This window comes from Sander lucioperca, chromosome 14 (genome assembly GCF_008315115.2).
Source record: "Sander lucioperca isolate FBNREF2018 chromosome 14, SLUC_FBN_1.2, whole genome shotgun sequence".
Taxonomy (NCBI): Eukaryota; Metazoa; Chordata; class Actinopteri; order Perciformes; family Percidae; genus Sander; species Sander lucioperca.
The window spans coordinates 20678963-20693045 of NC_050186.1; the positions used below are offsets into that span (position 1 = coordinate 20678963).

The 14083-nt window shown below is 38.5% G+C and overlaps 1 protein-coding gene across 1 annotated transcript; it reads left to right on the top strand.

The window, feature by feature from the left end:
* Window positions 1–37: 37 nt before the first annotated feature.
* On the top strand, window positions 38–13818 carry LOC116047115 (cyclic GMP-AMP synthase). The gene is given in 11 exon segments (XM_035991330.1): window positions 38–48; window positions 2239–2446; window positions 5561–5729; window positions 6426–6658; window positions 7550–7772; window positions 7956–8086; window positions 8956–9109; window positions 9282–9381; window positions 10656–10778; window positions 12810–13039; window positions 13042–13818. Coding segments are annotated over 9 exon segments (1485 nt in total). The 5' UTR covers window positions 38–48; window positions 2239–2446; window positions 5561–5590; the 3' UTR covers window positions 13194–13818.
* Window positions 13819–14083: the final 265 nt, after the last annotated feature.

The following is a 14083-nucleotide window of genomic DNA, read 5'->3' on the forward strand; positions in this document are numbered from 1 at the left end:
TCTTTTGTGTTGACTTTTAAAAAGTGTTAAGGTGTTGACTTGGTTTATGTAGTTTATGGCCATTATAAACTACATAAACCAAGTCAACATGAACATCTTATGAACATGAATACCTTTATAACATGAGGAGAAGGAAAACAAGTATTCATTTTGCTAACATTTACACAAAGTCTGGTCCGAAGGATGAAATGTAAATTAGAATTGTTGTCCCTTTCTCAACATATGTATCCTTCAGCCATTTCTTAGTTTGGGATTTCTTACAAGCATTCAATAGTATTCTCAACCAATATTTATCTTGCTTCATCTGTTCAAGTTCCTCCAGCTTAATCTGCCCAAAAGTAGAGAATTTTGGTTTGAAAGAGTTTCCAGGATACAAAGATTTTGGGCATCTGTTCAGAGCTAACCATGAGACCACAGGAATGATCAGCTTTATAAGTGCCTCATAACAACTCTCAACTGGGCAAGACTGGTTTCAAGTCTTCATATAGTGAGGAAAATAAGTATTTGAACACCCTGCTATTTTGCAAGTTCTCCCACTTAGAAATCATGCAGGGGTCTGAAATTGTCATCGTAGGTGCATGTCCACTGTGAGAGACATAATCTAAAAAAAAATCCAGAAATCACAATAAATGATTTTTTAACTATTTATTTGTATGATACAGCTGCAAATAAGTATTTGAACACCTGTCTATCAGCTAGAATTCTGACCCTAGTCTGCCTTTAAAATGTCCACCTCCACTCCATTTATTATCCTAAATTAGATGCACCTGTTTGAGGTCGTTAGCTGCATAAAGACACCTGTCCACCCCATACAATCAGTAAGAATCCAACTACTAACATGGCCAAGACCAAAGAGCTGTCCAAAGACACTAGAGACAAAATTGTACACCTCCACAAGGCTGGAAAGGGCTACGGGGAAATGGTAAAAAAAGGAAAAAAAGGTGGAAAAAGGTCCACTGTTGGAGCAATCATTAGAAAATGGAAGAAGCTAAACATGACTGTCAATCTCCGTCGGACTGGGGCTCCATGCAAGATCTCACCTCGTGGGGTCTCAATGATCCTAAGAAAGGTGAGAAATCAGCCCAGAACTACACGGGAGGAGCTGGTCAATGACCTGAAAAGAGCTGGGACCACCGTTTCCAAGGTTACTGTTGGTAATACACTAAGACGTCATGGTTTGAAATCATGCATGGCACGGAAGGTTCCCCTGCTTAAACCAGCACATGTCAAGGCCCGTCTTAAGTTTGCCAATGACCATTTGGATGATCCAGAGGAGTCATGGGAGAAAGTCATGTGGTCAGATGAGACCAATATAGAACTTTTTGGTCATAATTCCACTAACCGTGTTTGGAGGAAGAAGAATGATGAGTACCATCCCAAGAACACCATCCCTACTGTGAAGCATGGGGGTGGTAGCATCATGCTTTGGGGGTGTTTTTCTGCACATGGGACAGGGCGACTGCACTGTATTAAGGAGAGGATGACCGGGCCATGTATTGCGAGATTTTGGGGAACAACCTCCTTCCCTCAGTTAGAGCATTGAAGATGGGTCGAGGCTGGGTCTTCCAACATGACAATGACCCGAAGCACACAGCCAGGATACCAAGGAGTGGCTCTGTAAGAAGCATATCAAGGTTCTGGCGTGGCCTAGCCAGTCTCCAGACCTAAACCCAATAGAGAATCTTTGGAGGGAGCTCAAACTCCGTGTTTCTCAGCGACAGCCCAGAAACCTGACTGATCTAGAGAAGATCTGTGTGGAGGAGTGGGCCAAAATCCCTCCTGCAGTGTGTGCAAACCTGGTGAAAAACTACAGGAAATGTTTGACCTCTGTAATTGCAAACAAAGGCTACTGTACCAAATATTAACATTGATTTTCTCAGGTGTTCAAATACTTATTTGCAGCTGTATCATACAAATAAATAGTTTAAAAATCATACATTGTGATTTCTGGATTTTTTTTTTTAGATTATGTCTCTCACAGTGGACATGCACCTACGATGACAATTTCAGACCCCTCCATGATTTCTAAGTGGGAGAACTTGCAAAATAGCAGGGTGTTCAAATACTTATTTTCCTCACTGTAAATGCAGTTTTTTTGTGATTTGCACGCCTATTGTGGAACTTGTTACATCACTATAAGAAGTTAAATGGCAACCTATTATTTAGTTGGTACAATATGAACGGCCACGTAACCTGAAGAAAGGTGTGCACTGTTATAGTGTGACACTGATTATTTAGGAGTGGAACTGGCACCATTTTAACCTTTAAGTGTTTGTAAAATGATTCTAGACAGACAGGTATCCATTAGGGAGGAAGAGGCATTATCCTCAGATTTCCATTTCATGGAAATTGAAAGTGAAAGGAAAGAGAGTGGATAGAGCTGGAGAGAAGGAAAGACACACAATAGTCACCATCTCTGTTTGCAACAGAAGCTTCTAAAACACAGGTGAGTTATCTATCTGTTGTACTAACTAATATATATTTTGATATATCTGTCTATTTATCTATCCATGTTTTCTGTAATTGGTCTCTAATAGATTGTAATGGTTTCCATTGTAGAATGTACTGGTTTCTAACAGTTTCATTTGTTTCTACAGTGTGCAGTGCCTTCCACTGGTTTCTTTTTTTCATATTTATTTGTATAGGGACAAGTATGTAGCATAAAACTATGCCACACACCATTTATACCCTAGGCTAATTTACCATGCCCTTCCCTTGATGGGCCTTTAAAATACATAAAACTTAACAACAAAGACATAAAAGACAAAACAAACTCAACAATATATACATTAAAACACAAAACTCAGACCTCAACAAGAAAATACAAACAATACAAGACATAAGACTAATACAATAAATCACCATAAAACCGGAAGCATGAGATCATTCCTGGTTTGTGCTGGTCTCTGCTGTTTGCTGTGACTTGCAGTAAGATAAGACTTTATTGTCTCCCTTAGGAGAACTTTGTCTTGGGCATTTTAAAGGAACACTGGTGACAGCACATAGCCTATATACACACCACATGTAAACATGTACAAACAAACTACAGTTAACATAACAGTAACACACAAAGATCCATATACATTCACGCCAAGAAAACTGTTACAGGTTGTTTTGTGTATGGATTATATAAGACAGCAGTGGGCCCTGGGTCATAGATGTACACTGCCTTGCAAAAGTATAATTTATACTGTTTATTGATCCCCAGTGGGGAAATTACAATTTACACTCTGTTAGAAATCACTACACACAGGCCTGAAATACACACATGCTCAGGACCTATTCATGCACAAATGGAGAGATGTCAGAGTGAGTGGGCTGCCAGTGCTGCCAGCGCCCTGAGCGGTTGGGGGGGTACGGTGCCTTGCTCAAGGGCACCTGACAGTGCCCAGGAGGTGAACTGGCATCTCCATCCAGCTACCAATCCACACTCTGTACTTTGGTCCGTACTGGGACTTGAACCGGCGACCCTCCGGCTCCCAACCCAACTCCCTGAGCTACTGCCACCCCCAAATTATTCACCCCCCTTGGCATTTAATTAACATGGATTTTTTTGAGGATTTGCATCATTTAATTTACAGAACATGCCCACAACTTTGAAGATTTTTTTTTTTTTTTTTTTTTTTTTTTTTGTGAAGCAAACAACAAATAGGACAAAATAACAGAAAAAGTCAATGTGCATAACTATTCACCCCCCTAAAGTCAATACTTTGTAGAGCCACCTTTTGCGGCAATTAGCTCTACGTCTCTATGAGCTTGCCACATCTTACCACTGGGATTTTTTCCCATTCCTCCTTGCAAAACTGCTCCTTCAAGTTGGATGGTTTGCGCTTGTGAACAGCAATCTTTAAGTCTGACCAGAGATTTTCTATTGGCTTGAGGTCTGGGCTTTGACTAGGCCATTCCAACACATTTACATGTTTCCCCTTAAACCACTCAAGTGTTGCTTTAGCAGTGTGTTTGGGGTCATTGTCCTGCTGGAAGGTGAACCTTCGTCCTAGCCTCAAATCACGCACAGAGTGGTACAGGTTTTCGTCAAGAATATCCCTGTGTTTGGCACCATCCATCTTTCCCTCAACTCTGACCAGTTTCCCAGTCCCGGCTGCTGAAAAACATCCCCACAGCATGATGCTGCCACCGCCATGTTTTACTGTGGGGATGGTGTTCTTTGGGTGATGTGATGTGTTGGGTTTGCGGCAGACATAGCGTTTTCTTTGATGGCCGAAAAGTTCAATTTTAGTCTCATCAGACCAGAGCACCTACCTCCATACATTTTGGGAGTCTCCCACATGCCTTTTCGCAAACTCAAAACGTGCCAATTTGTTTTTTGCTAGTAATGGCTTTCTTCTGGCCACTCTGCCATAAAGCCCAACTCTATGGAGCGTACGGCTTATTGTCGTCCTATGTACAGATACTCCAGTCTCTGCTGTGGAACTCTGCAGCTCCTCCAGGGTTACCTTAGGTCTCGGTGCTGCCTCTCTGATTAATGCCCTCCTTGCCCGGTCCGTGAGTTTTGGTGGGCGGCCGTCTCTTGGCAGGTTTGCTGTTGCGCCATGTTCTTCAGATTTGGTTATGATAGATTTGATGGTGCTCCTGGGGATCATCAAAGATTTGGATTTTTTTTATAACCTAACCTTGACTTGTACTTCTCGACAACATTGTCCCCTACTTGTCTGGAGAGTTCCTTGGTCTAAATGGCAGTGTTTGGTTAGTGGTGCCTCTTGCTTAGGTGTTGCAGCCTCTGGGGCCTTTCAAAAAAGGTGTGTATATGTAATGACAGATCATGTGACACTTAGATTGCACACAGGTGGACATCATTTCACTAATTATGTGACTTCTGAAGGTAATTGGTTGCACCAGAGCTTTTTATGGGCTTCATAACAAAGGGGGTGAATACATACACATGCCAATTTTCAGTTTTTTATTTATAAAAAATAGTTTTATGTATATATTTTTCTCATTTCACTTCACCAACTTAGACTATTGGGTTCTGATCCATCACATACAGTTTAGATTAAAAAAACATTGAACTAAAGGCTGTAATGTGACAAAATAGGTAAAAAGCCAAGGGGGGTGAATAATTTTGCAAGGCACTGTGAAACACCTTAAGTTAGCAGCTGGAAAACATCAAAAGAAACATTACAGTAATATTGTTTGTGCAATGTGTTGCAGATGGACATAAATACATACATTATTACATAACACTCCCAATATTTAGTTTGTTTAGTTTTACTAACTTACTATTTTGGAGTGCACATTATCAGTAAACATCAGGCAAACCTACATCAAATGTAAAGATTGACTGTAATGTTTATAATACTTAAAGTTTTTGGGTGGAAACAGTACCTTAACTTGTGTTTGAGTTAAGCCTACTTATATTTTTAATGCCATAATAACGTACACGCTGTGTGACTTAGTTAAATCACAGTGACCTGATGCCCATTAGGACAAATCGTTCTCTTGTGTCCTTTCATCAGACATACACACTAAAAACTTTCAATCCAAACTTTTTTACTAGTCTCTAATGTTCAATAAAATGGTGTTTCTCTGTTTCGTGTAGATAAATATTCAAGGCTGAGACGTGTGAGTTATGGACAGAGAGGACAGAGATGTGAAGGGCGGTCTGACTGAAGCAAAGCAGCGTAAAGACGACACCAGAGGGAAGCTGAGTCCTGCACGACTCACACCAGCAAGACAGAGACAAAAAGATCAGCAACAACAAGCTGCAGGTGATGCTGCACTTTAAATTCATTTCAGTGTGTAAAACTTTGACATCCTCATCTCAAAATACGTTTTTCTGTTGGCATGGTTGCTTGATGTGAGTGATGTAGAACTATTTACATCCTTTACTTAAGTAAAAGTATCAATACCACACTGTGAAAATACTCCACTACAAGTATTTATTGTGCAGTAAAATGTTCCCTGTCAGGGTTTTACTTTTATATCTGATGTTTCTGGATTAATATTACTGCTGCATTATGTGTGTGTTGCATTTTCCTGCTGTAGATGTTTAAGGTTGTGCTCATTTTAACTCCTTTATATACTGGTGGGTAGTTTAATCTACAGCAATGCATCATGGTCTATAAGATCATCATCATATGTTTGTAGCGGTGCTGTGCTACAAAAATCTACTACTAATCTAATGGTAATAGTATTTTTTAATATTACTTGTAAACACTGTATGGATATTGTTCTTTTTCCTTTGGTGTGTTACTACTCACTTTTTATTGTATAGATATATATGTATATATATGTGTATGTATGTGTATTTGTATGTATATGCATATGTATGTATGTATGTGTGTATGTATATAGGTACATGCTGTATGTGTATATGTATTTTTAGTTTTGTTCGAAATAAAAAATAAATGAAATGAAATGAAGTTGAGTAAATGTACTTAGCTACAGTCCTTGTCTCTTGGCAGAGGAGGGATCCAAAGTGTTTGAGGAGTCGCTCTCCGTCTCCCCGGAGCTGACCAGCTGGATCAAACTCAACGCTAAAGACCTCAAGATCCGGATGACCGACCGCCGATGGGCTGCAGAGGTGGTCAACGATTTCCAAGACAACCTGCTGAAATTCCTGCGGAGCAGCAGAGATCAGCCTTTCTTCCAGTCAGCTGACTTCCTCAACACCGGCAGCTACTTTGAGAAAGTTAAGGTGAGGTTGTGATTAAAACTCCCAATTTCTGATGGCAACAACACAGCCACAGAGACTACTGCAAACACTGGTGGACTCAGGGGGGACCCAAGGCGACTGCAGCAAAAGTGCCCCCTTGGATGACGTTATGGTGGATAAAACATGATGCAGTGCCCTCTAGGGCTGTGATTCCCAACCAGGGGTACTTCTGCAGTTGCCAGGGGTTACGTGGAATGATTGCAGAGTAGCTCAACTAATTTGAAAAAAATTGAAACTGATTTGATTAAACAAATATATCTACATATTAACATTAAGTCAACTGTAACACCTGAACACTACGTCCTTATGTAATGTTCAAGTGTGTAAAAACTAGGTAGCAAGTGAGTACAGAAGCAGGTAGCTTAAAGTAATGCTAGAAATAAATAGCTAAAAGAAATGACTAAACAGTTCAAATGATTAACTAAAAGTAATGGATAAATAGTTGTAACATTCAGCTTCACTCTGAGTATTAGTTGTGTGCTTGTCGACCAAACCAACCTAATTATTGATAGTTCAATTGTATGAAAAAATTAACAATTGTCCACTTTTATATAATGAATAGTGTTATCCATTTGGGACACAGATTGGGAATCGATGAAGGGGTACTTGAGTTCATCTGACAGGACTGTGGGGCTACCTCAGACCAAAAAGGTTGTGAAAAAGGGTGCCCTTCCAGTAGAGAAAATGTGTTATTTATATAAGTCATTAAAATTAGCCCCACTGAAAGTGATACACATTAATGCTTATGCTTATTATTAGATTAAATCAGTGTTGCATGATGGTTTGGGCAGTAGAGAGAAAGTAAACAGACATTTCTTGTGTATGGAAGACAAACAAGCACCACCACTGTCTCTGTGTTGCGTTGAATCTCAGATCCACAGCCCCGATGAGTTTGACATGATGCTGAAGCTTCAGGTTCCCTCACGCGTCAACATGACCGACCTCGACGGCGGCCTCTTTTACCGGCTCGATCTTGCCCGGCCCACTCGGGGCCCCATACAAGCCTTTCTTCTGGAGAATGAGCGCACCCTCTCATCGAGCAAGTTCCTGAGTGAGATGTATTGCCTGGTCCGCAAGTTCCTCAAGACCTACAAAGGTCTGATCATCACCTTTTATTCCTCATCTGTTGTTATTTTTGTAACAATCATCAGCCCTCTACTTTCTGTTGGAGTTGGAATGATCAGGACTCGTTTTCTACACTTCTTTTTATATTTTGTTGACCTCCTTCTCACTTTGGGAACGTGAATAACTGTCTATATTTATGTATCCATGCTTCCAGTGCCTGAGGAGGGCTGTCGCTGGGAGGTGAACAGGAAGCGAATTCACTCGCCAGCTGTGACTTTGTCTCTGTGCAGGCCGGAAATCAACAGTGATGAGTTGATCTCTGTGGACCTGGTTCCTGCTCTGGAGGTAATCATTTTATTTGTTTTATGAGGAGTAGTGTAAATCCAGAGATTTAAAATCATCCATGGTTCTCTGATTACAGACACTGAAGAAAGATACTTAAAATCTTGATATGATTTAGGAGATTAGAAAAAAAAAGACCAAATGCATTAATATGTATTTTACATCTGAAATAGAATACACACATCTGTATCTATGTTTTCTTTACCGTGTTAACTTGATGTTAACAGTAACTAAGGGTGCATATATTTCAGTATCTTAAAAGGTTTTATGAAGATTAAATTCATGGGATTTATTTGTATCTTAATTTATTACGATTTATTCCCAATACTCTCAGTCACTGTAAGGTATCAAGGTAAAAGTACTGTAACTATGTACATTTACTAAAGTGTAAAGTGTAAAGAGGCTCCAGTGATTCCTTCCCTTGTATGGGCAAAAGAGCCAAATTATGCAAAGTACTTTGTAGTAACAAAAGTTTTAAAACGTAGTGTAGTAAAAAGTATAATATTTGATCCTGAAATGCAGTGGAGTAGAAGTTTAAATAACTTAATAAATCGAAACACTGAAGTAAAGTACAAGTACCTCAAAATTGTACTCAAGTTAAGTTTATAAATAAATGAACTTGCTTTCCACCACTGGATAATAATGTTTGTTTACTTCTAAAATACTTCGCTAACTTTACTTTAGTACTCTAGTTTTTTACAAAAAGCTGATACTTTTACCTCTCGTAGTAGCACTATAAGTCATAATTGTAAAGGCAGTAGTAGCGGTACTATGTACTAATGTAATGGTAGAGGTAGTAATAGTAGTACAGGTAGTAATAGTGACAGTAGTATTGACCTTAATGTAACACTTGTCCTTGTTCCTGTCTGAAGATTCCCTCCTGTCAGGGCTGGCCGCTCGCTGTGCGTAACGGCCCAGATGTTGACAAATGGCTGGGAAAGAAGGTTCGCCAAGAAATCAAAAGTTTACCGTGTTACTTCATACCAAAGAGGCTCAAAGGACGAAACCTCAGCGAGGACGCCAAAGGTGAGAGAAACGTCGGTCTGGCTGTTGTTGTATGTGAACAGCAGTGACTGTGACGAAATATAGAAGTCAGTTTATTTGTCAATGATGTTTCTGCAAGAAAAAACTTTCCGACCTGAAGTTGTTTTTACAGTGAAATCATCCCTTCAGGTTTGTTTTTCTCTGTCTGTCATAGAAAGTTGGAGGATTTCTTTCTCTCACGTTGAGAAGAAAATCATCAGGAGCCATGGCAACAAGAAAACCTGCTGTGAGAGCAAAGCCACCAAATGCTGCCGGTGAGACTCTGCACTGTTTATTTTCACATCCTCCACATCGAATCCTTTCGTTAGCTGTAGGAGCCGTGCAGCGTCACACAGGACAGCGTGGTATCAGTTGAATAGTAACATGTTGATAAAAGTGCTTTAAAAATGCAACTGATTACAATGAAAGTTATAAAATACATATATACACTGTTTTACTATACCTTCCGAGTGAGTTAGATGAGTAGAAACAACAGACTGGGATTGGGTAGGGTATAGAGGCACGAAACTCTCTTATATGCACTATCCATTTTTTTATTTTTATTTTTATTTTTTATTTATTTATTTTTTTCTATTTTTTTTTTTTTTTTTTATCTCTACCTCCGTTCTTTAGTAGTTCTTCTCCGGTTCTACATTGTGTGCTTTAATTGTGTTTTTCTGTAACAACTGTTTTATGTATACAGATTAATAGCTGTAATTTTACTTTCACTGTTCTAAAAAAAAAGAAAAATGAATGAGCACTGACTTGACTAATTCACTCTGTCTGTACAATACTCTGTAGCTCAATAAAAAGAAATAAAAAATAAAAAATTTTAAAAATGCAACTGATTGCATGTTTAGTATTTATAGCATTTTCTATACCACTTTCTAATGAGACACTTTTTTATAAAGGGTTTCTTAGTTTTAATTAATGGTTTGATTAGTTAAGAAATCCTTTACAAATGCTTTATAGACCAGAATAATAAGATTGCCAGGTTGTGAAAAATCTCTTTGACTGGTCGACCATTTGACCAGAAAAGGGCTGCAGACAATCCATTTATTAACTTAACTTATTAGACTTCAGATTTGATAATACAACCTTTTATTAATGACTAATTAACATTTATAACTACATATGTGATGGCTTATTAAAGATAAACATTTATTACCATCATGAATAACTGCATTATTACCAAACACAAAGGATTTTTCAAACCTGGCAACCCCAACTTTGTTCTTATAAATGGTTTATAACTAATCTAAATTATTATTGAACCAATAATACAATTACTTACAACTTGTAAACCCTTTATAAAGCGTGCCTTATTAAAGGTGATGTAGTACTTTAAAAGAAAACAGTAAATTCTGTACATAGTCAACAATTTAATAGAAGCACAAAAGGTGAAGAGATTTGAAAAAAGGACATTATAAAAGCCGCCAACTGAAGAAGCTTTTCAAGTTTTTAGATAAACAGTTGACAAATTTAGTTGGAATAAATAGTTTTTCTTGTGGCCCTTTTACAATAAATGATTTAATCTTCTCTCTGGTAGTAAACAGTGCTTGATGCTCCTCAAGTCTCTGATTGAGGGCCTGAAACAACGTTTCCCCAAAGAGCTGGATCACCTCTGCTCGTACCATGGGAAGACCGCCTTCCTCCACACCCTGTCCATTAGGTAATTATTATTAAAATATCGTCATTGTGATGGTAATGGAAACGATAACACCAGTAGTTGTTGTAGAAGTCTCGTAAGTAGCTGTTGTAGCAGCAGTACTGATGTGTGGACGTTGTTGTAGCAGTAACGGTTTCAGTAAAAGTGCCAATAGTTAAGTGAATATTATTGGATGTTTGTGCATTTAAAGCATCTATTATCTATATTTTTTTAAACAATGTTACAATGTGAAAGAAGTCATAGTGATGAACCCACAGATAATTATCACCTGAATGTGCAGCTCTGCTCGGCTTTACAGAGCTTTACAACAAGTTTCAGCTCATTGTTTAGCTGCCCAGTCTGCAACCTTACACTTTTGGTTCACTCTCACCGCTCTCATAGCATCATTTTCAGTGAAAGAAAACTCTAAAAACCCACTGTATACAACCTGCTCAGTACCAAACAGCAGACATACACAGTTAGAGACTAGCTGGTGAACAAAGTGGAGCATTTAGCACCTAAAGAGACAGATATTTCCTGCAGGAGACCAAAAACAGAGCTAAAAGAGAGTGAAAATTGGACAGAAACACAATTACAAATGAATGATAATGTTGCCAGGGTTCCAAATTAGCACCATCTACTAGCCAAATGCTGGTAAAATATGCAAGTGGCTGGTTGATTTGCTACACTCGCAATGGTACTCTATTGAGTGGCTGGTGAAATGTGAACATTGACTAGCCATTTGGCTAGTGGACAAAAAAGTTAATTTTGAACCCTGAATGTTGCTCCGTGTCTGCTGGAGGTGGAAAAGCAACTGTTTGCTAACATATCAACCGTAAAATTTTATATGTTTTAACTTCTTTCCACTGCCCCCAAGTGGCCAAAAGAGTCCGTTTTGAAGGTTAAAAGACATATTTTCTAGCCTGACAAGCCAAACCCACATCAAGATGTTGGGTGACAGTCTGGGAACTCACCATTGGCAGGGCTCAATCCGAGGGGCGGGATAAATGGTTGTCTTTCAAATTCTCTCTGCATGCAATAGGATAGCGCTACAACCAACCAGAGTAACGAAGAAGGTATCCAGTCGCCAAACCCCCCGAACAAATCTTCCTTTTTTAACAATGACTTCAGTGCCGTTCTTTGTTCTTTTCTCAAAGAAAAGCTTAACTCCAAGTCTTCCAGAGTCGCGGCCAAAGCCAATTTGAAAGACCGCTGTTCCCAGCAGCAGCAGCCATAAGCCCGCCCACCAACTCTATACACGATGTGATTGGCCCGGCCAGAGTTTGGTTTTTCCAGCTTGCAACCCAACGGAGAGTTGCTAGACCCCCCTGGCTGCAAATTACATTTGCTGCCGCTAGGGTGCGTCTAGATTTCTAGGCTACATCTTTTCATCATTTTTTACTATTTTCTTGGCATTTTACTAAATGCGACAGATTAATTAATAAAATCATTAGTAGATGCATGTAAGCACAGAAGTGCCCCATTGAAAACCTTGATAATAGCATGTATTTGCCCCATTGGGCAAACGTAAGAAAATGGCTCAATCTGGTGGAAAATAGTAAAAACTACAATTATAAAGCAGGGCTCTAGATTGAAAGTCTGATATAATAGAATGCATGATTTTATTGTGTAATGGCCGTGGGATCAAACATTTTAGTTTTAATGGGTTTCAATGGGGACATTTTTGTTTTTAAGGCTCTGAATGAGAGTTTGGCTTCACAGTTTATTATATACGTATTATAGGAGCTGAGGTTGAACCACCAGAAAATGTATTCCATATGCATTAACACAGCAATAATTATTATAATTATTAAGAATTTAAAAAATGTCCCTATGCACAAGGGTAATGAATTAATCATTTAATGAAGTTTAGATGATTAATAAATAATACAAATAATCACCAGTTGCAGCTTTATTTAGCAATCATTGGTAGTTTGTTGTAGCAATAGAAGTTGTAGTGGTGTTTGAAATGATAGTAGTAGTACAGGTTGTAAAAACTACTGATAAATATCTGTCAGTATCATCATTTCTCTGACGTCTTCTTCCACCTGTCAGGTTTGACGACTCCATGTGGGCTTGCCAGCAGCTCCCTGCCTGCTTCCTGAACCTCGTCGGGGCTCTGCAGTTCTACGCTCGCAGAGGCCTCCTCCCTCACTTCTTCGTTCCTGACTGCAACCTCTTCTCCGCGGCTGTCTTCCCCCAAAAAGCGCTGGCTTTCCTCAACACCGCCTTGGAGGAGCAGAGGAAGGAAGGACTGCCGCTGCTGAAGCCTCCAGCTCCTCTCCCACTTCTTCAGAAGACGACACCTCTGAGATGTCCAGCGATCAGTCGTCTCGGCCCCCGTCGTCTCTGGACACTGCATTTGTAAATAAACTGGTCCTAGTGTTTGCTGTAGCTGTAGTTTGTGTCCTATTTTATATGCAAGTGATGGGAAATTAGGATACACACTAAATATATGAAATATTACATATACTCCCTCTTTTTATGGAGTGTATACATCAAGTGAAAACAAGGTAGTAAAGGGCATCATTTCTTATTGATTTGAATTAAACTGTGACTCTATCAAAAATCAAATTTTCCATGGTGATAAAAGTTTTACAATTAATAATGTGAAAGGATAATAATTATACTCATGTTCATCTTTAATGCAGATTGCTTCAGAAATGTTTTAATATGAGCCATTAATCTTGCAGTTATTTTCAAAAAGACAAAACATCAGTAACATATGCATGTTTTGTAACACATTTTGTTTATTTCAGTTGAGACTGATGTCATCTCTCTGCAAGTCCTTTGTTTATAAATGTCCTCTATGAATTTAAATTATTTTGTTTATTTGGTAGCTTTTGTTTGAATGTTTTTGGTATTGTGTTTTGTTTTTGTAACTTTCAGTGCACTGTCATCTGTTTTTGTTATAAGGAATATAGTGTGTTAAATGTCTGTGGCAAAAGCATATACAGTGAAAAGCAATAAATACGGCAACATCTCATGATTGTTTTGTTAATTATTGTGATTGTTATTTTCTCAATCAAAAGTGTAAGAAAATAATAAAATGCCCATCACAATTTCCCAGGGCCCAAGCTGACATTTTTCTTCTTGTTTTGTCCAACCAAAAGTCAGAACCAAGAAAAATATTTAATTCACAATAATTATATTAAATAGTAGCAAATCCACATATTTGTGAATCTTGAAAATTATTTTAATTATTTTTTGATTATCAAAACTGTTGCTGATTAATTTTATATTGATAAATTATTAATCAACTATTAAAAAAAAACTTATGATCACTGTCAAAGCTGCGTAATTCCTGCTGACGATAAAAAATAATTTAC